The sequence below is a fragment of the Periophthalmus magnuspinnatus genome, chromosome 13 (genome assembly GCF_009829125.3).
Source record: "Periophthalmus magnuspinnatus isolate fPerMag1 chromosome 13, fPerMag1.2.pri, whole genome shotgun sequence".
Lineage (NCBI taxonomy): Eukaryota > Metazoa > Chordata > Actinopteri > Gobiiformes > Gobiidae > Periophthalmus > Periophthalmus magnuspinnatus.
In genome coordinates, this window is record NC_047138.1 from 19127223 (window position 1) to 19152230 (window position 25008).

Consider the following 25008-nt stretch of genomic DNA (forward strand, 5'->3'; position numbering starts at 1 on the left):
CTGGGGTCCCCTACGGTCAGCTCCAGGCAGCTGTTGGTCAGGGGGTAGCTGAAGGGTGCCCTCACCCACAGCTCCTCAAACTCCTCTTTTATGGACCTCCACTCTTCTGCTGTGGGCACAGCCATAAACTCCCCCACAAGGGACTCCCAGATGGCTGTTGCCACATCTGGGATGATGGTGGAGTCTGTGGACACACCGACCCTGAAGCTGCTCCCAATTGTCCTGTAGGAGTCCCCAGTGGCAAGAAACCTAAGCAACAAAAATAGTACATGTAATGTACCTGTACTAAAATGTACTGCAGTCTAAACTGAAAACATGAACGCTTTACAAATGAGGCCTATTTTATATGAATATTATATAATGCTGGTTTCACACAAATACCACAGTAGACCTATTTGCAAGAGAACTCAAAATGCTTAAACACATTTCTAAGCTACTTTTAATTGCTAATACATGGATATTAAATAAATTATTATTATTGCACTTAGAATTATTAATATTTATATGTGCTAACCAAAGACAGATGGACATGCGCTCTGCAGCTGGAATCGAGCGCCTGTAGTTAGTGTCCTCGTACGTTATCCGCGCACCAATGCGGGACAGCAGGTCATCGAACTGGGCCTGGGTCACACGGAAATACCGCTAGAAGTGCTGATCATCCAGACGGAGCTCCTGGAGCGAGTGATGGAACTCGCCAAACTCCGAACGCCTCTGAATTATGTCGTGAACCCAGACACACCGCCGCCGAGCCGATCGCCTCCGTTGATGAATTTTGTGCAGTAAATACACCAAAGCTATTCTTTCAACATAGTCTGCCATTGTGCACAAACAGAGCAGGAAAACACTCGACGCTCTAGATGCGCTCTTTATACGCGCGTCCAAGGCGTCTGCCCTCATAATGTACAGGCGTCCAAATAGAGACGTCCAGTGCGTCCTTGACGCCCCGATGTGAAGACTATGAATGTAAAAATGATATTGTTACCTCTGTCTCTGTTATTACGTTTTCACAAGGTATATTTTGTTAAAGTTATGAAGTAGCTACAATTGAGAAAAAAATCACCTTCAAAAGGTGCATTTGGCGAATTGAGACACGGCCAGAGACTGAGACCTTGTCTCAATTCGCCAAATGCACCTTTTGAAGGAACCCTTTGAAGTACTCCTCAAAGTATAGTTTGAAGGTTCTGGACGAGAATGGGTACTCCTCAGTGTACTCATCTTGCTGAAGTGGGACAGGCCTACACCACGGACCGCACTTCCACCGATGTCTTTGAGCGTACATTACGTATGTTATCTTTAATTATTTATTATTTAATAGAAGAAAAGTCAAAATGTCGTCGTCGCAGCCGTTTCTTTCTGTTTAGATTGAATATCAATAGGCAAATATAACGTTCAAGATGATTTTTTTCTCAACTGTAGCTACTTCATAACTTTAACAAAATATACCTTGTGAAAATGTAATAACAGAGACAGAGGTAACAATATAATTTTTACATTCAGAGTCTATAAACCAGAGAACACTGATTAGTTGTACATAAAGTGGGATATTGCAGTTTAACGATTCTGTATTTTGGCCAGCACTGTTTCCCTTCTATGCTGTGCCAGTTCTTTTCATATTATTATGGTAAAGTATTTTCTAGCAGTGCAGCGCTACATCAAACTAGTATCTTGATTTACTAACACGAAGACAAATGACACGTGCCACCAGGGGGTGCAGACCTATGGAATGTACGAGAACTCATGAAGATTTTGTGCACGTCTCAGGACTCTATTCTATCCTTTCCTGAGAGTCCGTTGCTTCATTGTTCACATTACCTGTGTGGAACTCATTAAACTCTTCTGACTTTATGTTTCAGTCTCTTGGTCTTTGACACTTACAATAGAAACGAACATTCTTACATTATTCTTATTGCAGTAATAATTTCTAATGATAATAATGTCTTCTTATTGTGTAGCAATAACTGCACATTCTTTTATTCCATGTAACTCCCCTCCTTTTTAATCATCAAACACACTGTACATATCTTTATTCAGATTTAACAGTTTCATGTCGCACTGTTGTAGATGAGGTAAACCAGTACGAACATTTAAATGTGTATTGCGCAGCGGACTCATTTTCTTCTCTTTTTTGCGTAGTCGCGGTGCATGATGGGATATAGCAGTGCATGAAGTGTGCATGGATGCACGCTTCAGTTATGGCTGATCTCCATGGAAACGCTGGAAACGCAGGGCACATTTGTCCGACGCATTCAGTCGGGTGCATTGAAATGGGACAGCCTTTGTTGCGCCGGAAATTACGTAACTGCCCTTCAATGCACACTTCCAATGGTGATTCTAAGGCTGTGTCTCAATTCGCCAAATGCACCTTTTGAAGGGTCCCTTCGAAGTACTCTTCAAAGTGTAGTTTGAAGGTTCCGGTCAAGAATCTGTACACTTTGAAGAGTACTTCGAAGAGACCCTTCAAAAGGTGCATTTGGCGAATTGAGACACGGCCTTAGGCCAGTTTGGCGAATTGAGACACGACCTGAGACACGGCCCACGTGTGCAATGTACCCTTTACTGGCTGATTGAGTAAAATGCTTTTCTGAACTTCATCTCTGTTTAAGGCCTATTCATTGTCTTAGCAGAAACTAACGAACACGAGAGGAAAAGGCTAAATTTCTCAACAAAAGCTACCATGTGTATTACATGAAAAATTATATAAACACAATTTAAACACTTTACATATGTTCATGCTATTTACCATTTACAACACAGAATATGTGCTTAAAGTTAATTTAAAATATTAAAATCACTTAGGGGTTTTACAAGCCCCTATTCACTGTGTTCTCATGCTAATTTTCAATGTTTAAAACCTCTTCATAATGCTCAGACTCCAAATCGCTAGCGCCTTTTATTCATCAAATTAACGTAAAACCATCACTTTGTTAGAAAAGATTATATAAAAAATAATGGAGGGGAATAAGGGGGATCGGATTTCTTGGAACACATACACCCACCCGGACGCTTTATGTTGGAGCACCAACATGGCGGCGCTGGGGAGATGGAAGATGTACCTTTCTGTTCTCAGGTAGACTTTTACTGTTTTCTCTTACTATTATTGTCTGGTTCTGCTCTCTATCAGTGAAACATGCCATCACCTTCACCATCAGCAGTCATCAGTGTTTCATTAAATTAATATTGCAATATAGTGGAAGTTGTGGGATTGTGTCATTGTCTGTCTAGAGGCGAGTGCATTTGAACAACAACACTAACTTCTCCTTTCTAAGTTTTACGGTCTAACACAACGCAAGGCTAACAGAAAAGTCGAACAGGAGGACTGGCGGATTTATTCAAATAGATCGTTAATCTGATGATATTAGAGATCAGGAAATAATAGACCCATATCATAAATGTCAAAGTCCTGGTCAAAGTTCACCTTCTTGATGACGTCATAACCTCAGATTGTGAGAGAGTCGCTGTTTGGGATAATACCTGTTTTAAATATGAATTATAGTTTTACACCAATCAAGAAGCCTAAACTATCTGAATATTTCACATTTCATTATACTCTGAGGCTAATCCCATTTATTTAATTGAAATCACATTATGTTCCACTTTACTTTTGCCTACAGCAGGGTTGTCCAAACTATGGCTCGGGTGCCAAATGCGGCCTTCAGAACAGTTTTTATTGGCCCTCAGACCTCCTGCTGAACTGGCCCAATTAATCATAAGCAGTACTTTTAACAGCAAATTAAACTATTTATACCACTATAATCGCAAACATCACGTTGCATTGTGATACAGACCTAAAATTAATATGTTTTAAGCCTTATTAATACACAGCGGCTCTGTCAAAGCTATGTATAAAGAACTGCACTGCACTGATCGCTGGTCTGTGGCCTTCTGCTTCGAATATGTTTTGAGATGTGACCCTCGGTAAAAAAAAAGGTTTGGGCACCTCTGGCCTACAGTTTCGTTCATTACAGCTGCCTTGCAACTGCAGACTGATATCTCTCTGTACTTTTTATACAGAGCGATATCAGTCTGGTTCCCCCTCTATCACATCTCGAGCCAGAACCAAATATGATCGTCCAATCAGATTAGTTTATTTCAGTGACACATGTGACACAAAGGAGCTCACTGGCCACATATCACACATATCACTTACATAAAAGTTAAAGCCATAGAGCTATGGCATTAACTATGTTTGAGTGAAATGAGCAGTCTAACTTATGCTCTAATCTTGGGTATTTCTTTCAAAAATCTACCTGTGTTTTTTATGGTCCTCTGCTCCATCTGAGACCAGACCAACATGTTGTTCTTCTTTTCACCACTAATTGTGCACTTGAAGTTTGAAGTATTTGAAATATACTTGTTATAAAGATCTGTGCTATTACTCAAGTGTGTGTTTCCAGGAGTAACTGTCGTGTCATCCTGACTGATGTGAAGCCAGTAGCCCAGAGAGTAGGGATGCGAGCGGCTTTCTTCACCAGTGTAGCCTCTTTAACAGTGGGCACCACGCTGTGTGCAGTGCCATTCAAACAGGTAAGACTTGGCTTTGTCTCATATCAGATACGCATTAGCAACAGGCTTGATTGACAGTGTTACTAAGAGACAGCATGATCTGTGGCTATTCATATAAGGGGCCGTTGTTGTGATGTTATTTACGATGACGTACCTTGAAGGGGCAGGTGGGGATCTGCTTCTAATACGTCATTAGGCCTCACAATTAACAGAAGACCAGATGAACCTCATTAGACTATCAGGCCCTGCAGTTTTCCTATCTGGAAATCTGGGGTCTTGTTTTTTTTTTTGTTAAAGGTCCTATATTGCACGAAATGGATTTTCGTGAGCTCATTACTGGTGATATTTTTAAACAGTACACTGTATATTGGCAGGTGGAGGACCTCTGTCATGACTCCCTGATCAGAAGAGCAGCGTCTTTAGTCACAGACAGCTCCAGCACTCTCCTCTCTCAAACCACACTCGCACTAATAGAGGCCATCACACTCTATTCAAAGGTATGTGGTTCCCAGGTGACAGGTAGAACAAAAGATTTCACAGCTAATTACTATACTTATGTAAAGTATAGTGATTAGCTGTACTATACATAAATATGTTGTAAATTTTTGTGATATTTTATTATTGTATCCACTGTGAAGCGACTTTGAGTGTCCTGAAAAGCGCTATATAAATACAATTTATTATTATTATTATTATTATTATTATTATTATTATTATTATTATTATTATTAATATGTATAACTGAATACTGCATTAAAATGTATTTTATAAGGTATTCTGCTACATGGGCCTATCAGAGTATTGTGTTCTGTGTTCTTTATATAGAGCTGCATTTAAATTAAGATGGGATTATAAACAGCTTTATGTTTCTTTCACTGTTTGTTACAAGTTTATCACTTACTGGGGAAGTTCTTCTTAGAGCAGAGTTTTATATTTTTCTCTCAGATTCTTTGCTGTTTGAGCCTGAATTGTGTGATCAAATACTGCAATGTGAATTTAGAAAAGTAACTGTATTCCGAATACCACTAAATGAAAGAGGAACTGTACCAATACCTGTACTAGAATACAGTTAGAAGTCTGTAATAGGGATGCACCACTTCAGCTTTTTCCTTGATCCTACAGCTTTAAGTATCTGATGATACCCAATATCAACTGATACCAGAGCAGAGACAGAAAACAGCATTTGTTTCATTTAAACAAAAATAAAATTTAAAAAGACAATCGATCCAAACTGATGCAGCTGTCATTTATCGCTCAAGTAATGACAGAACAGCTATGTATAAATAAAACCTCAAACACCAGTGTAAAGTCTTATTATATCAGTTTCAGGACATTGACTGAACCGGTCTGATATAGTACATTTTTCAGTATCGGCGCTAATATCTGATACTAGTATGGTACTGCCGCAGCTCTAGTCTCTCCGTTGGTCTGCGTGGTGTTAGCTCTGTGCAGAGGCTGAGGGTATAACATTAGTTGTGTTCACCTCTCTGTAAATTATCTCCATGTTTAACTGGTAGTAGATGGACTGCTGGTTGTGCTTGTCTGTCTGTTGGTCAGACAGGTCCTGCCTCTTGTAAAATGGCACCACTCTGCTGATTTAAAAAAATAAATAAATGGTTTAAGCAAATGTTTAATCTTTATCCATAGTGTTTGGTGGTTAATAGTTTCATGTTCAAATGCATGGGCATGTGTTACATTTGTTGTAAATGCACTTAACCACATTCTTGTACTGAATAAATTCTATTGGTACATGTATCTTATATGGAGGAGGGTTCACCACCCTCTCATCTCCATAAACATGTCCTTGCTTTACTATGGCAAACTATGAGCTTAGCTTTTTTGCATTTATTCAGTCACAGGATGCCTGTTTGTCTCTATACAGTAGAGATAGATAAAAGTTTACTTCCATTCTGTGGAACCTTCTAAAGGCATCAACATCTCCTTAGAGACAAGAAAGTGTCGAACCCTTAATCAGAAAAGTCCTGTTGTCTCAGTGTGCCATATATCTCTTTATGCAAATATTTCAACCCCATTTCAAATGCTGATTTTATCCACTCAAACACTGATCTTGGAAAAAGTGGACTTGGACTCTATCATCAATGAAATCCACAAACCTATCGACAAACAATAAATGCTTTAACATTTTGATAGCATTTTCATATCTCCCTAGGCTACACTCTGTTTAAGTATTTTGCCCTAGGACACCACCATACTAATGCATGTGTCTTGTGTAGGCGGTGCACACACTCGTAGCCCTTCAGAGGAGATACTTGGATTCTGTGGGGAAGCTGAGCCCAGCTGACGAGGATGCCGTGTGGCATGTCATTATCAGGCAGAGAGCAGAGGTAAGGGCAGGCTAATCTATGCGGCTGAAGTACTCATGATTTTAATAAAAATTAATAATGCCTAGCCTTGTATAGGTATTTTCCAGATGCCCAAAGTCACTTTACAATTATGTTTATTATTCATTCTCCACACTCGAGGGTGGTAAACTGCTGTTTTAGCCAGAGCTTCCCTGGGGCAAACTGACGGAACTGAGGCTGCCAATCTGCACCATCAGCCCCTCCGACCACCACCAACACTCACTTACACATTCATACTAGGTAATGTGGGTGAAGTGTCTTGCCTAAGGACACATTATATACACGTTATAGGGGCAAATTTGTTGCCAAGTTCTATATTTGGAACTCCGACCGCGAGTATCATATCAACCAAAGAGCCAATCTGGAGCAAGGCTGTTGAAGGTAACGCCACTTCCCGCACGCACCGTTTGTTTAGCAGGCAAAGGGCTGTCTAGAAGGGAATCTGACGTAAACCTTTCACCAAATAAACTTCTGTCATACTTCTGAAATGTCATAATTGTTTATTTTTTGTGATTCATATCTTTACCGTTGTCTTGCCCCCTCTGCAGATAAATGAGAGGAGGGAGTACTGTGTGCGTTTGAACACGACCTGGGCCAGTGCAGTGCGGCTATGTGAAGTGGCCGCTGAAGCCGCCTTCTCCTCAGGTGGGTTGCTCATTTACCCCTCTGTCCCTGGTGGTCCAAGCAGGTCGCCTCGGTAATGCTCACTCGGCACAGCTCTGTGAATGGGGATGACAGACAGGAGGTGCTGCTAATGACCCTGATGATGCACCAGGAGGATCACATAGAAAAGACTTTATTTGTTATTGTTGCAGTTTAAATGGTTCATGTTTGACTGAAGTAAACATCCACAAAAGAAACACATGCTTGTTAGATTACTCACTCACTTTGCTTCTTAAAAGTGCTGTATCTGATTTTACCGCCTTAAAAATGTAAAAAAAAAAAAAAAAAAAAACAGAACTAGTTTGCAGTGGTCCAAAGTTATTCCTCACTTACCTTATGCATTCTGAGTATCCTAATTAATTACCGTGATGAGTTTATAAGCATATTTCACAACTCCGAGACCAGAGCAGAGTTTTGCAGCCACAGTAAGGCTAATAAAACAATAATAATTTATTAGGCTGCGTTCAGACTGCAGCTTCAGGGGCGTCAACTTTACATGCAGTGTCAAGGACATGCTGTGTTTCTGCTGCGCATTTTCAAGCATCAGTGCAGCACAAAGACATGCATCCATTTTCTTCCACTTTATCTGGGGCTGGGTCGAGGAGGCAGCAGTCTGAGCAGGGGCTCCCAGTCTTCCCTTTCCACACACACATACACACTTCCTCCAGCTCTGTTGGGGGACCCTGAGGGTTTTCCAGGCTAGCTGAGAGACCTAGTCTCTTGAGCGTGTCCTGAGTCTTCCTTGGTGTCTCCTCCTGGTGGTACATGAACACCTCCTCTCCACGTAGAGGAGCCAGCTGATCTCCTGCCGTGTGCCTGAGCTCCTCACCCTATCTGAGGGCGCGCCCAGTCACTCTGCGGAGGAAATTCATGTAACCTCCTAAGACCCGAGCTCTTGCATGACATGCTTTATTAATTTCTCTTTGTTATTTAGGTTGATTGGGACCTGATGAGTGTAAAAATAAAGAATTATCTTTATGTAGTTTCTGAGAAAAGTGATGTAAAACAAATGTCCTCATATGTTGATATATTAATCATTTTGATAAAACATTTGAATAAAGATTTGCAAAAACTATAAAGAGCTTGAACACAGCAACATTTGTCCCAAATGTAAAAACAAATTGAGAAACAATAATTGTGCCTCTTGGAACAATGTGTCTCAGGTGAAGTGCTGCTGACAGGAGCAGAAAGACATATGCCTTTACAAAACAAATAAAATAAATAAATACATTTTAATATTCTGAACATTTTAAACTTTTAAAAAATATTCTAAATTGAACATTTTTGCATTGCTGCAGTTCTTGCATGCTGTTCCTCTTCTAAAAATTTGCATTGTGGCCTAGACAACCCAAAATGTGTTATCCACATATGTGGACGCCAGGTCCTAGGAGGTTAACTGCTATTTTGCTTAAATACATAGGTGAAACATCCAGGGTCTGTGACTGAACATTTGTAATGTCTTGTGTGTTGTAGGGGCGGAGCATGCGTGCGTCACCATTAGAACCCACCTGGATCTGGCCCACGGTCAGGTGGAGGAGGCTCGGAAGCTCTCCACAGAGGCTGACAAACTGTTAATTCAAACCAAAGTGCTTGAGGTGGAGCGCCTGGCCTCAACACAAGGCCCCGAGGAGGAGGAGGTGCCCGAAGCCTACCTCAGAGAAGATTAGAACATACGGCATAAATGTGAATAGGACAGCCACATCCCCATGCTCTGCTGCATGTCATAATCATGTCATATCTTTATTAGCAGAGCCAATAGGTTGTGTTCACATGACATCACAATATAGAATTCCAATAGTTGTTGTGTGATGATGTCACTTCTGGGCAGAGGGTGCATTTCAAAGGGGTACACAATACTTTTCCATTATGTGTCATTATTTTCTGTGTTATTTTTTGTTTGTGGAGCTGATCCCAATCAAATAAGGTTTGACATTTGTGGATCATAAATTTCGATCTTTCTTTCAAAAACAGTGAATCTCCCATATATTCATGGGGTTAAGCTTCCTGTTTATATGTGCTATTTTGATTACCTTTCAAAATGTATCAAAAGATACATTTTGGTGGTTTTCAGATCCTAGAAACTGATGATGTGTCTCAGATGGGGGTAAATGCCAGTTTTCTTTATTTACTTTGTACTTTACATGAAATACCCAAAAGATAAATTCACAAATATTGAACCTGATCATTTCTATTAGAGACTAGAGCCAAGATCTTTTGGAAATTGTTCTTCTATGTAAAGTGTCTTGAAAAGCAACGCAACAATGCAAATTTTTACAATGCAAATCTGCATTTGAACATTATTCATTTTAAAGTTGTGATGTCATCTGAAACACGGCCTCTGTAATTTTTCATCATTCTAAAAGCTATAGATAAACTCTTGAACGTGAACACTGTTTAATTCCGTTTTCCATTTCAGTTTGGGATGGGCTTTTTTGGCAATGAAAATCCCAAATGTATATTATGTCACAACTGTGGGATAATCCCAATATAATCAGATTATATTTTTGCCATTCCATTAAAATGTGCTGAGTCCTGTCTGTAACTGTAACAGTCTTGGTTGAGGTTTGAGTTTTGTCCAAATGTGAATGTACTGAAACATGAAAAAAAGTGAGCTGTGCCTTTATACTATTTATACTTATAAGTTTTTAGTTTATTTTTAATCAACTTTTTTTCTTTCTAAAGGTGAGACAATATACTCTAAAAGTGCAGGTGACCCATAGCTAACATAATTATGAAATAATTATGTTGAAGATTTTATTAAACATTTTGCCTAAAATTGATTATTTTGGTAAAATTTATCAGTTTATTTCCAGGTTGGACACTGTCAGTAGATGTGCCATAGGAGCGGCAGTAGCTCAGTTGGTAGATTCAAAGGTTAATGGTTTGAATCCTGCTCTCGTCGGTCGAATCCGCTGACCCACGGTTTAGTGGCATGATTCCAGTTTCCACAGATTAATGCTGTTGTGTTCTTGGGCAAGACACTTAACCCACATTGCCCCTCTTGTCTGTGTACACTGGTGCGTGAATGTGTGTGTGTGAATGGATCAGAGGTTTTAGCCTTGAAGGTGGAAAAACGCTATGTAAAAATATGACCATTATAGAGGTCACAGTGTGACAAAGACAAAGTGTCAGACTTTTGTGTAATGAAGGTATTGTGGATGGAATTTTTTTGTGTTGATGACATCAGAGTATTTTGTTTTAAGTTTTTTCTCCAAAAAATGACACTTAACTGATGTAAATCTATGATAAATATTGACCACTGGAACTATTTCACCAAACAAAGTGAAGGGTATGACAAATAATAAAGCTTCTGAGTTGCATTACAAATACATATATCAAAATTATTGAATGCATATTGATTGAATAAAGTTTCTTAGGTGCATCACATCTACATATATATCTTTTGACACTGAAATCATAGAAGTTTTGAATATTGTCATGTAACCACTATTTGTATACTAAATTCATGTATCCTTTGAATATTGTACTCTTTTGAAGGTCATCTAATGGGCACCATGTTCATGCTAAAGTTTGAACAATATGCACTAACACCAAAATTATTCACTCAGTATAATATTCCAATATTAAAGGAGGCATTGTAAGATGTGAGTTATGGGGGGCAGCCGGTTCTTTGTAGAAACTCCTTTCACAGAGATAAGGCAGCCGGACGAGACCCAAGGCCGAAAAACAAACCAGTGCTGCTCGGAGAAGTGAACGAGGCTGGAAGGAGGAACCAAGACGTCAACCTACTCATCACAATATTTGCATATTCATGTTACATGTTACATTTTATCCTTTGGGGCCAGGGAAAAGCAGACAGACTGCCTGCTGCACAAACGAGGGATAGATCATTTTGACCCCGGGTACTGTATTAGATTGTAACTGTCAGGGGAATAAACTTTTGAGATTTGAACTGATCGAATCCAGTCGTCATTTTGATAGAACACACCTAACAAAAGTCAGAATTACAAAAACATGCCAAATCCACTAAAGTCTGTGGAGCTCGCTTTAGAGCTGGGTTAGACCTCTTTAAAATTGGCTTTTCAAAATTGTTTCTGTCTTTACATTTGATTTGCTTGGCTGATTTTTACACAACCTCTTCTAGAACAGAAACACAACCTGTTATGTAATATATGTGCTAAATGAGGCAATTTTTCTGTTTTCTGTTCTACTTTTAATGATCTGAATTTGTGCAGTGTTGTTATTCAGTGATAGATGAGTTGAGCCTGAAGAGCTTGTGCTCCTGTCGGGTTAGATGAGATTTACCTGCATGTGATTTTGTACTCAATCCACAAATTAACTGTGGAATAAAAGTGAACTGAAAATATTTTTGTGTTTTTTGTGTGGTAAAATTCCTGACAAATTTGACAGTTTGAAGAAACCACATGCAAGATTTTGTTATTAAAGTCCATAAACATGACCTACTGGGTTCCCAGATACAAGGTCAACACTGAGTTATTCTGAAGTACAAAAATACTGGACATAATGCACAAGTTGTTTGTGTTATAATTCAGTGTTTTGGTTATAAAATCAGAAAACAGAATGAGATTGCATAACTCTCATTTGGGTTTCCAGTTTCAATTCTGAAATCCAGTTGGTTAACCTAACATTACCAAATAGTATTTGTCAAGTTACATGACATTTTTAAGATAAAAAATGCACATTTTTTTAATTCAATAAATTAAAATAAATGTGGTATCGGTGCATTAGGCTGAAAGCTAAAAATAGAGCCCAAAATTATAAAAATATGTGATTTTATGGCTTAGTCAAATTGACCTCAAAGAAACTTCAGTGTACATTTTTTCCATACAATCCTTATTAGGTAATCAAAATATTTCAGATTTTCATTATTGATAAAAATGATCAAAATGAACAACTGTCCCAGTTTTTGACCCATTTCATGAAGAAATGACAGAGTTCTGCTGAAGTTGTTTTCGGGTCAGAAATAATCCCAAGACAACACAAGGGTTAAAGTAAAGTACAGACACTACATTTTGCACTTAATTACCAAATGGCCTTCATGTTGCCTTCAGTTTGGGACTTTAATTTTGTACAGTGGTGGAAACAGTTACATGGCTCAAATTTTACACAAGTATAAGTACAAATGCAAATACTGTAACTATAAGTACTGCTGCCAAAGCTGTACTAGTTACCAATTACTTTTGAACTGATTTTTGTCAGTATTTTATATAAATTAAACATTCAGATGAGTTTCTGAGATGATGCAGTGCTGTTTGTACCACCCTCCACTCCGTCTGCTCACCTCTTGGAGCTCCATAGATCCTGGCCTCCTCTGAGTGTGCACGTCTCTCAGACCTCCATGGATCCTTTTTTCATCACAGTCCTCAGCTGTCTGCATTGTCCTGTCCTCTGTCCACGACTCCACTTTCACCTGTAATAGTCCATGAAACCTCCTGGAGCAGATCTGAGGCTGCTCTGTCTGCAGCTCATTTACCCCTAGGCCTCTGTCTGCACAGGCTCATCACAGGCTCAACACTGGCTCAACACCAGCTTTCAACCAAAACAGCAGCTGACAACTTGGGTTACTCACTTTACTCACTTTACTAAAACACACTTAAGATCAATATATTTAAGATAAAAAAAAAAAGAAGAAAATAAAAAAAAAGTCTTTTTAATTTTAAAATTTTACTTCCTGGTTTGAAGTCAATAACTGTCATTGAGAAACCATGTTATACAAAAACTCCTCTAATGACACAGAGATCATTATTTGACTGATAAAAAAAATAAGAAAACCTTTATTTTGTTAAAATCATTTTTAAAGTATCAAAAAATGTATTTCTTGTGTAAATTATGGCAAACTATTGTTCAGAAAGTTAAGTGTGGGACTCTGTTTTTCGACTTTTCTTCAAACGGCTTCAGGTTTTATCCAAGTATAAATTATAAAATGATCAAAATCTGCCATGTGCACTTTAAGTCCAGACATGGGAGCCAGACATGTTGTAACAGTGGGTTTTTTCTCTCTGACTTTTAAACATCACATTAGTTGTGACTAGATGTAAAATTGTAATACTTATGTTTTATTATTCGGGTGGTGTTTGTGTGGTTGAATTTTCAATAGATGGCGCCATTAAGTCAAGTAAGAAGAAGCAAAGTTATTAAAGATAAATGTTCAACGGCTGTCATTACAGAAAAAACATGCACATGCAGTGACATCACTCTGGGGCTGTTCTACATGTATGTCTATGGTGGAATGTTCAGCAATTATTGTGACACAATGCACACATCAGTAAACACAATCAAAACAGCTTTTAGATAAGTCTGAAAATTCAAGTGATTTAAAGAGCACATGTTCAGGAGCCTGTGATCAATCGTTCATGGTCCTGTTTAGGAGGCTGATTTTCAACAAAAAGGTGCAAGTGACTAAGTGAAAAACTGTTGGCTAATTCTAGCTAGCTTGTGACTGTAAGGCTATGTGAGAGGGACTTGTTTAAAAGCACATACTAGCTCACCTGTTGTAGTTCAGCTAAGTCTGTTCTTTATGATCAGATTGTGTTAAAACAAAACTCAGATTAAAGTCTAACTTTAGTAACAGCTTCAGAGAGAGCGGTGCCTCCGGTTAGCATCACAGCCCCAGGGAATGTTGACGACATCCTCTGAAATGTATCAAAATGCCCCTCAACATTCCAACTGATTTTTTTTTTGCAAGTGCAGAGTGGACCCTCCACCAGGAAAGCTGCATACCCTTAAAAATTCAACAGTTCTCTAACCTATTGGTCATATTTACCGCTCAGAATCTCGTCACTGTCATCGACAAAGCAGCCCTCTCCTCCCCCCACATGGGTCAGTCCGCTCCGGTTTTGGTGCGCTCCGGTGTGACTGGTGAGGAATGCTGTGTGGAACAAAGCATGTTTTCTCAGACTGTAAAAGCTAACGTCCCGGGACCTCCATGGGTGAAGGGAGAGCCAGAGTCACCCCCCCCCCCCCCCTTCCCCCACAGCAGCAGTAATAATAACGACAAATGTGTGAAGTGGGGTTAGGCTCACAGAGGTAACCGCCGTCCCAACATCCCAGCACAATAACCTCATAAAATAAAATAAAACTGGAGACATGAACCCTCACCACATTGTGATAGTGTCCAGTCCGTGTGGTCACAGCCTGGTCCAGTCCCATTGTAGGGAGTATTATACCTCTGGTGATGTAGGCCAAGATAGCAAGGAATGAGCTGGCAGTGAGAGTCCTCCATACAGCACCACAGTTCAATTTCTTTAGAACATAGAAAAGTTAGTGTATCTTTAAAACATAATTTTCTGATGTCTGATGCTGTAGTGAATGCATCATACCATTCAAACATAGGTTACAGTAAGCAAGGCAAGGCAAGTTTAAAGTTCAAGTCTGAGTCCATTATTACTCCTAGATTTCTAGCCTGATTTGAAGGTTTTAGAGAGAGAGACTGGAGGTGACTGCTAACACTTTCTCTATGTTTCTGTGGGTAAAACACTATGACTTCAGTCTTGTCTGAGTTTAGCTGGAGAAAGTTGTTTTGCATCCCCACACTGATCTGTTGGATGCAGTGGCACAGTGAATCCACTGGCCCATATTCACCTGCTGCCACTGAGACTTGAGTGTCATCTACATAGGTCTGGTAGGACACATTATTGCTGTGTATTAACAGGCATAACGGCAGCATGTAGAGATTGAACAACAGGGGTCCCAGGATTAACCCCTGGGGCACCTCACAGGCCAGGGTCATTTTTATCTGAGACACATTTTCTAATTTCAACAAAGTACTCCCTGTTTTCTAGATAAGACTTGAACAAGTTTAGTACCGTACCAGAGATGCCCACCCAGTCCTCTAGTCTCTGTAAAAGAATTCCATTATCGACGGAGTCAAAGGCAGCACTTAGATTTAACAGTAATAGCCCCACCCATGACTTTACATGGGTTTCCTAATAGAAGGTGAGCCTATAATGGGCAGGTACATGACTGATGTCCATTTGACCACACTCACTTAAATGTAATAGTTTGAGTCTGTTCACCCTTCCAGCAGTAAGGCCTTAGATCCTAAAGTGTGCTCATATGAAATTTATGTTTCAGACAAGGTCCATTATCACTATGTATTTACCAACCACATCACTGGCTGACATGGGACAGAATTACAACCACCACAAAGTCACTCCAGATTATAGAGTGGCCAAACATTGTATCCGAGTAGGAGTAATGGTACGTCAAAATAATATGACTCAAGTAGAAAGTAGTGAGCCTGGTGCAGCATCTGCATCAGGCTGTTGTGGTGAAGAAGAAGCTGACTCTGGGAGCAAAACTTTTGATTTATTTGTCAATCTACGTTCCTACCCTCACCTATGGTCCTGGTCTAGTATTTTTGAGGCTCAGAGAAGACGACTTTGGATTAATTAAGTTAAGTGTGAATGAAGCAAAAATGCAAATCCAGACAGGGGACTATAGTGTAACATAGTTGAAAGCTCAAAAAAGTCAGTCATGTTTTCCTAGCTCTTATTCAGACATTGTTAGTTTTATTATAGTCCTGATTCTCATTCAGATTTGGTTTGGTCCGCATAGTATTTTCTGTAAATGTATTTGCCCAAGGACATAACTGTATGCAATGCTGATTGCGGGAATCAAACTAGCAACCTGTAACTACTTAAAGTTGAATTCCTGCTCCTTGCTTTTCGGACATAACATTTTTGTGCTTATCTCCAGAGTATTGCTCTGATGTCCCGCTCCAAAGTGCTGAGGGAGCAGCTTTATCCCCTGAATCTCCAGTGCACCATAATAACATGCTCTGTCCCACCCGGCTGAGACGCACCCACAGCTGCCATTATCTCCAAGCGCACCTAATTATCACATTGTCTTATACAGAGAGAGGCGCCGGTACGCTGCCGTGTTCTGGGTACGTGACAGCTTTGTCCTTCACCAGGTTTTATATTAACTACAATGCACTTCCTTGTTCAGTTCAAGAAACGAAAATGGGCTCACTTTGGACTTAACCAGAATACAGTAGCACAAACCACCAGCACTAAAGAAGGTTGGGCTAGACCAGGTTTAAATCAGGAGCAAACCAATAGGTTAGGGTACTTAAAGGCTGTTACTGTGTCGTAACGGTGGGTGTAGCGTACCAAAGACATGCAGGACTCGGGACAGGTTTACAGTGTTTTATTTACAGGTAGTGAAAGTTCAGTCTTAATAGTTCATGTCACACATACACAGGGAGCAGGGAGCGGGAGGCGAACCAGACGGGAGTGGTGTCGAGCAGGGACGGGAAACCAGGACCGAGACGAGGACAGGATCAGGATGAGACCAGAGCAAGCCAGGCAGAGATGTCCAGAGCGGGCACGAAGACAGCCAGGGCCAGAGCACGACGGGACCAGGAACAGGGCCAGGGAAGACCCAGCAGGGATAGTCCAGAGAGCAGGAGACAGGGCCGGAGATGGGAAGCAAGCCGGAGGCCAAGACGGGACAGGAGGAAAGGCAGTGAGGAGGACTGTACCGGAGCTGGAGCGCAGAGACAGGAGCAGGGACGAGTGAGAGCAGGAATGTTGACACGCGGACGGTCTGGCTCCCAGTGTCTTCTGCCGAGCCCTCATATACTCGGCAGCAGGTGGAGGTAATTGCGCTGATGCGCTCCAGGTGCACGCGGGAGGAGTCAGGAACTCCGCCCAGCTCCAGGCAGACAGGTAGGGGAGGGGGAGAGAACACAGGTGGACAGGAAATGCAGGCATAATGACATACTGTCTTAACAAAACTAATTTATTTATTTATTTATTTAATGAGAGACAGACAAACATAGTGACCAGTCATATAAAGCAGTGACAAGTGGTGACAAAACATACAAGACATAACATGGTTTGTAGACATATCGGGCATTTACGGTTTTATGTGTTGTCTTGGATATATGCTGTAGGTGTGTAATTCCTTTCTCTTCCCATGAGCAAAAGTATATGGGTTTCTTGTCTTGTAGGAGATCTGTATTGTTCCATATAGGTGTGAAGTTGGATGATGCTACGGTGGAGTAATTTTATGAAATTTCCACCAGGCTGTCAGACATGAAGATATTGTTAAAAATGTAAAGCATGGGTGATGTTTGATTGTATGGCTTTGGAATGGGAGGTCAGATATTGGGATGTGGCCACAAATCACCTGTTCAATATCAGACCAAGTGTCTGCTGGGTGAGGGTGAGTCCATTTGAAAAAATACATATAGTTTTATTCTGGGAGGTTTATTTTGCCAGTAGAATTTTGATATTATAGCTGAGGGATTGGAACCAGTTTGAGGTTAGAGGGGTTGGGATCATGTAGAGGAGTTTATTTTAGGGAGAACTGAGATTTTAACGGTTGCTATTCAGCCAAAGAGGGATAACGGAAGATTCAGCCAATGTTGGAGGCTATCTGTGACTGATTTAAGGAGGGGGCTATAGTTTAGACTGAACAGCTCTGACAGTCTGCTAATGAACTATTCATTTTAAACAGTTTACAATGGTCCAAAGTTATTCTCCACTTACCTTATGTATTCAGAGCATCCTAACTATTCAACACAATGTCGTAACGGCAGGTACAGGAGCGGACCAAGGAATGCAGACTCGGGGCAATTTTACAGCGTTTATTAACAGTTTGTGAAATAATATGAGTCAATCGTTCATTAAACACACGGGAGGTGAACCAGGCGAGCAGAAACGGGGAACACCAGGACCAGACGAGGACAGGATCGGACTCACGAACAGAGCAAGCCAGGCGGGGGTAGTCCGGAGCAGACACAGAGACAGCCAGGGCCGGAGCGAGACAGGACTGGAGACGAGACCAGGGGGAACCGGGCAGGAGTAATCCAGAGAGTGAGGACCAGGGCAGGAGACGAGAAGCAGGCCGGAGACCAGGACAGGACAGGAGGCGAAGACGAGGGGTGGACTGTACTGGAGCTGGAGCGCAGGGTCAGGAGCAAGAGCGAGCGAGGGAGCAGGAATCTGGGAAACAGAAAATCCAGTAAGACACGAGTGGGCAGGTAACGGGATACAAACTTGTCACTGGTTCCGGACAGGCTTAACTTGGGAAACGTGGAATGTCGGGTGGATCCGGAGAGACGGGGGTAATTGGAGCTGCACCGCGGCCGGGTTTATGACCTTCTTAATTTTAAAAGGCCCAAGGAAATGGGGAGACAACTTGCGGGAGTCGGTCTTTAACGGGATGGTCTTTGATGACAGCCACACTTCCTGGCCGGGTAGGTATGCCGGGGCCAGGGCCGGGGTACGGTGGCGATCCGCTGCCACTTTGGTGCGCGCCCCCGCCCGAAGGAGGGCAGCCCTGGTCTTCCTCCAGACCCTGCGGCAGCGCTGGAGGTGGTGCTGGACTGACGGAACCGCGAGGTCCTCTTCCTCTGTGGGGAAGAGTGGGGGCTGGTATCCAAGGGAGGCTTGAAAGGGAGACATGCCGGTGGCCGAGCTCACTAGGGAGTTGTGGGAATACTCTATCCAGGGCAGGTAAGAGCTCCAGGCTGCAGGATTAGCGGAGACCACACATCGGAGAGCCAATTCAAGGTCCTGGTTGGCCCGCTCCGTCTGCCCGTTGGAAGCTGAACGTGAGACTGACCGTAGCGCCCAACCCCTCACAAAAGGCGCGCCACACTTGGGAGGTGAACTGGGTCCCCCTATCAGACACGATGTCCACCGGGATGCCATGGAGACAGAAAACCTGAGCAGTAAGCTGGTCAGCAGTCTCCTTGGCCATCGGGAGTTTAGGCAGGGCAATAAAGTGGGCGGCCTTGGAAAAGGATCACCGTGTTTCCTTGAGAAAACGGGAGTCCAGTCACGAAGTCCACCGCTATGTGGGACCAAGGCTGCCTGGGGACAGCGAGGGGAGACAAGAGCCCAGAGGGCGGTGAGTGGGAGGATTTAGCCCGCGCACATACCTGGCAGGCCAATACGTAGGCCCGGGTGTCTGTGTCCATAGTAGGCCACCAGAAGTGTCGCTTCAGCAAGGAGAGAGTTCGACTCATACCGGGATGGCAGGCAAACTTGGACTTATGGACCCACTCAAGCACCTTGGAACGGACAAAACGTTTACCGGGTGGGCCGTTACCTGGGTCTGGATGGTGAGCCTGGGCCTTCCGGACCATGTCCTCAATCTCCCAATGCACCGCCACCACCACACAGGAAGGAGAGATGATGGTTTCGGTTGGAGAGGGGCCGTCCTCCAGGGTGAACTGGCGGGAGAGGGCGTCAGGCTTGACATTCCATGATCCGGGACGGTAGGTGAGAATGAAGTTGAAACGGCTGAAAAACAGGGACCAGCGTGCCTGACGTGAGTTGAGCCGCTTGGCGGACTGTTTATATTTCCAAATTTTTGTGGTCCGTCCACACCACAAACGGTTGTTCCGCCCCCTCTAGCCAGTGGCGCCACTCCTCCAGGGCGAGCTTCACGGCGAGGAGTTCCCGGTCCCCACATCATAGTTGGCCTCGGCCGGGGACAACCGACGTGAGAAGAAGGCGCAGGGGCAGAGGCGGTTATGGGGGTCAAATCTTTGGGACAGCACGGCCCCCACTCCCTTGTCAGACGCGTCTACCTCCACCACGAATTGGCACAAAGGGTCGGGCTGGCGAAGGATGGGGGCGGACGTAAACATCTTCTTAAGCCAGTTGAAGGCTGAGTGCGCCTCAGGTGACCAGGAGAACTGGAGAGAAGGAGAGTGGTCAGTTTAGTGAGTGGTGATATTACCCGGCTAAAATCCCGTATGAACTGTCTGTAGAAGTTGGCGAAGCCGATGAATCTCTGGAGCTGTTTGCGATTGGCAGGAACTGGTCACTCCGCGACTGCCTGGACCTTCTCCGGGTCTGCCTTCACCTGACCCCGCCCCACTATGAACCCCAGAAAACTGACCTCCTCAGCGTGGAATTCGCACTTTTCAGCCTTAGAGAACAGCTTGCTCTCCAGGAGGCGCTGGAGAACCTGGCGTACATGGAGGCGGTGTTCCTGGAGGGACCGAGAAAAGATCAAGATGTCATCTTAATACACAAGACAAAGTGGTTTAGAAAGTCACGCAGGACATCATTTATAAGAGCCTGGAATACTGCCGGGGCGTTGGTAAGGCCAAAGGGCATGACCAAGTATTCAAAGTGGCCAAGGGGGGTCTTAAAAGCCGTCTTCCACTCGTCCCCCTCCCTTATGTGCACCAAGTGGTAAGCATTCCGTAGGTCAAGCTTAGAGAAAATGGTGGCCCCATGGAGAGGAGTGAAGGCGGAGTCAAGTAGAGGTAACGGGTATTTGTTCTTTACCATGATGTTGTTCAGGCCCCGGTAATCAATGCAAGGGCGCAAGGACTTTTCTTTCTTGGCTAAGAAAAAGAACCCCGCACCCACCGGAGACGAAGACGGGCGGATGATGCTGGCAGCCAGGGAATCACGGCTGTAGTCTTCCATAGACTCTCGCTCGGGCTTGGACAGGTTATACAAACGACTGGAGGGTAAGGGAGCACCCGGCAGGAGGTCGATAGCGCAGTCATAAGGGCGGTGCGGGGGTAGGGAAAGTGCTCTGTCCCCGAGGTCATGATACTCAGCCGGGACTGCAGACAGGTTCGGGACGTCCAAAGAGGAACCGGAGGTGGAACCGGCCCTTCCCGCGGGGGACATGGCGGACCGAAGACACTGGGCGGGGGGCTCCATCCAGAAACTCTACCCCGGTCCCAATCAAAGAAGGGGTTATGCGTGTGTAGCCAGGGGTAGCCCAAAACCAAAGGGGAGGCAGAGGAGGAAAGTACATGGAAACATCGGGTTTCACAGTGGTTGCCGGACAAGACCACCGTGACCGGATCCGTAATGTGCGTAACATGGGCCAGGAAACGTCCATTAAGAGCCTGGGCACTAAGGGGGCGTTCCAAGGACTCCAGTTTGACGCCGAGCTGCTCCGCTAATTGGGCATCGATAAAATCCATTTCTTCTCTGGAATCCACGAGCGCTAAAACAGGTAAAGTCTCTGAATGAACACACCGGTTGGCGTTGAGCCTCAGTCTATTATTGTTCTCTGGGATGCCAGCCTCACCCACCAGTACTCCCAGTGCTACTGGTGGGTGCCCCCTTTTGGCCAAGCAGGGCAGGTGGCCACGAAATGTCCGTGCTCGCCGCAATAGAGGCACGCTCCAGCCAAGCGGCGCCTCCGTTGACGTTCCTCGGCCGATAGGAGCGTCCGGTCCACTTGCATAGGCTCTTTGGGGAGAGGCGGGGTGGTGCGCGGCTCCAGTCGGGTCGGTGGCCGGACTCTCTCTCTCTGGCGCGCCCACAGCCGGTTGTCAATCCGGTGGGTCAGAGTGATAAGGGCGCATAAGTCAGGGGGTTCGTCGCGAGACACCAATTCGTCCTTCAGGTGCTCGTTAAGCCCCCGTAAAAAGGTGGCACAAAGCGCACTATCCGTCCCGTCCACTTCCGCAGCGTGCGTCCAGAACTCGATGGTGTAGTCTGCCACCGTCCGGGATCCCTGGTCAAGGCTCAGCAGCCGGGACGCAGCATTGGCCTGATAGTACGGGTGAACAAAAACCAGTTTGAAGGCAGAAATAAAGTCATTAAAGTTTATATTGTCTATCGGTGTGTTTGCCAATCATGCCTCTGCCCACTGGAGAGCCCTTACCCGGAGTAATCCGCAATAGTAACGGATCTTGGAGGCCTCTGAATTAAAACGAGTGGGGCACTGCTGGAACAGGAACATGCATTGGAACAAAAAACCCCGGCAGAGGCTGGGCTGACCTGGATATGGCTCCGAGTCCGTGCCTCTCGACTCCGGAGGGCGCGGCAGTGCTCCGGACGCAGCAGATGGGGCAGCGAGCAGCACGGCAACTTGATTGGTAAGCTGGGCCACTTGTTGAGTTAAAGTCTGATTAAAATCCAACAAGGACCGGATGGATTGTTCATGTTGTCCAATAATCACACCCTGGTGGGAACACGCTTGTCGTAGTGACTGGTCTGGGCCTGAGTCCGCTTGGTCCATGTTTAGGCCAGACCGTTCTGTCGTAACGGCAGGTACAGGAGCGGACCAAGGAATGCAGACTCGGGGCAATTTTACAGTGTTAATTAACAGTTTGTGTCAATCGTTCATTAAACACACGGGAGGCGAACCAGGCGTGCGGAGTGTTGAGCAGAAACGGGGAACACCAGGACCAGACGAGGACAGGATCGGACTCAGGAACAGAGCAAGCCAGGCGGGGGTAGTCCAGAGCAGACATGGAGACAGCCAGGGCCGGAGCAAGGCAGGGCCGGAGCGAGGCAGGGCCGGAGCGAGGCAGGGCCGGAGCGAGGCAGGGCCGGAGACGAGACCAGGGGGAACCGGGCAGGAGTAATCCAGAGAGCGAGGACCAGGGCAGGAGACGAGAAGCAGGCCGGAGACCAGGACAGGACAGGAGGCGAAGACGAGGGGTGGACTGTACCGGAGCTGGAGCGCAGGAGCAGGAGTGAGCGAGGGAGCAGGAATCTGGGAAACAGCAAAATCCAGTAAGACATGAGTAGGCAGGTAATGGGATACAAACTTGAGCTGGAACATTCACGTTTACACGCGGACGGTTTGGCTCCGAGTGTCATCTGCCGAGCCCTCATATACTCGACAGCAGGTGGTGATGATTGTGCTAATGCGCTCCAGGTGCGCACGGGAGGAGTAGGAACTCCGCCCAGCTCCGAATTCAGACAGGTAGGGGAGGGGGAGAGCACACAGGGAGGCAGACAATGCAGGCATCATGACACACAGAGAGTTTATAAGCACTTTTCACAGCTCTCAGACACCAGAGCAATATGCTAATGTACAGTTCCTGATTACTGAACTCTTTCAAACTAGATTTTAACAGTCTGCCTAACCCTACCAAGAAAGTACCTGGTGTGACATGTCTGCTTTGCTAATGTGCCACTTACACTAGGACTACTCCAGTACAATAGACCAGGACTGTAGTCGGGCTAAACCTGATCTAAACCAGGATCGCAAAGAGAAGAGAGGCTCCACAGTTTGAGAAGTGCTGCTCACTTTAGAGAACAGGGTTATTGTTAAAGTTACTTATTGGCAGTAGAAAGAGTGACTCAGCGCTTTTGACTTGGATCCAACTGAGCAGGACATGCACAAGTTTTCCTTTTTTTACACTGCTGCTGAGTCCACAAGAGTTTCTAAATAAAGTGAAGAAATGTCAGCAGGGAAACACCAGGCCACAGTGCACCGCCTCCATCAGCTTAAAGGGGAGGTCTGTCAGCGTGATGGGCCTTTAGGGAAATCAGAGCGCAATTATTACACAAATTATCTGAAGCTATTGGCCTGAGTCAAGTTAAAGACAAAATTGATGTTATAATGTTGTTCCCTCATCAAAAACATGCCTGAATAGGTTTTAGATGTCATCCATGTACGTTTGAGTAATCTAGCAATCTCTCCCGGGCCCTATGTAAGCCCTCAATTCAATTCAATTCATTTTATTTTTGTAACGCCCAAAATCACAACAACAGTTGTCTCGAAGGGCGTTCATGTTTTGGTTGATGGGGGAAACCGGAGTACCCGGAGGAAACCCATCCAGACACGGGGAGAAACATGCAAAACTCCACACAGAAAGGCCTGGGTGACCCGGGGATCGAACCAAACCTTCTTGCTGTGAGGCACGAGTGTTGCCACTCAGACACCGTGCTGCCTACACACAAAAACAAAACAACAGGAAAAATCAGACAAAACAAGAAAAATCGGCCAGGAGGAGGGAGGGGGGGCGGAGGAGGGCCAGGCGAGGAGGAGGAAGACCAGGCGAGGAGGAGGAGAGCCGAGCGAGGAGGAGGAGAGCCGGGCGAGGAGGAGAGGGAGGCGGGTGGAGGAGGGCCAGGCGGGGAGGAGGAGAGGGTCCAGCTGTCATCGGGGCATCTGAAAGAGTTACACTCCACAGGGGGAGTGGGACAGGGGACAACTTTTTTCCGGCATTAAACATTCTATATGCTCCCTGGACCCCATTCCCTCTCCTCTCATCAAAGCCTGTCTTCCTGTACTCTCTCCACTGATCACCCAAATCATAAACTCCTCCCTCTCCTCCGGTTCTGTCCCACAGTCTCTCAAGCCCCCATCCTCAAAAAAACCCAACCTCGACCCTGATAACTGTGCAAATTTCCGTCCCATATCCAACCTTCCCTTTCTGTCTAAAATCCTGGAACGTGTCGTCGCCGCCCAACTTCAAACCCACCTCACCTCAAACAGTCTCTATGAACCCTTCCAGTCCGGCTTCCGTCCCAAACACAGCACCGAAACAGCTCTGCTCAAAGTTACAAATGATCTCCTCCTCTCCTCCGACTCCGGCCACCTCTCCATCCTCATCCTCTTGGACCTCACTGCAGCCTTCGACACAATCAGCCACTCCATCCTCCTGTCCCGCCTCAAAAACTCACTCAGCATCACCGGCTCTGCTCTCCTCTGGCTCCAGTCCTACCTCACAAACCGGCAACAGTTCATCCACTTCAACCATTGCTCCTCTTCCATAGCCCCCCTGCAGCAGGGAGTCCCCCAAGGTTCGGTGCTTGGTCCT

General features: G+C 44.5%; 1 protein-coding gene across 1 annotated transcript; it reads left to right on the top strand.

Moving 5' to 3' along the window:
- The first annotated feature begins 3018 nt into the window (after positions 1-3018).
- On the top strand, positions 3019-11440 carry LOC117380336 (diablo IAP-binding mitochondrial protein-like). The gene is made up of 6 exons (XM_033977128.2): positions 3019-3067; positions 4395-4524; positions 4878-5000; positions 6738-6848; positions 7415-7511; positions 9003-11440. Exons 1-6 carry the CDS (start codon positions 3024-3026, stop codon positions 9194-9196), a joined length of 699 nt encoding a protein of 232 aa, XP_033833019.2. The 5' UTR covers positions 3019-3023; the 3' UTR covers positions 9197-11440.
- Positions 11441-25008: the final 13568 nt, after the last annotated feature.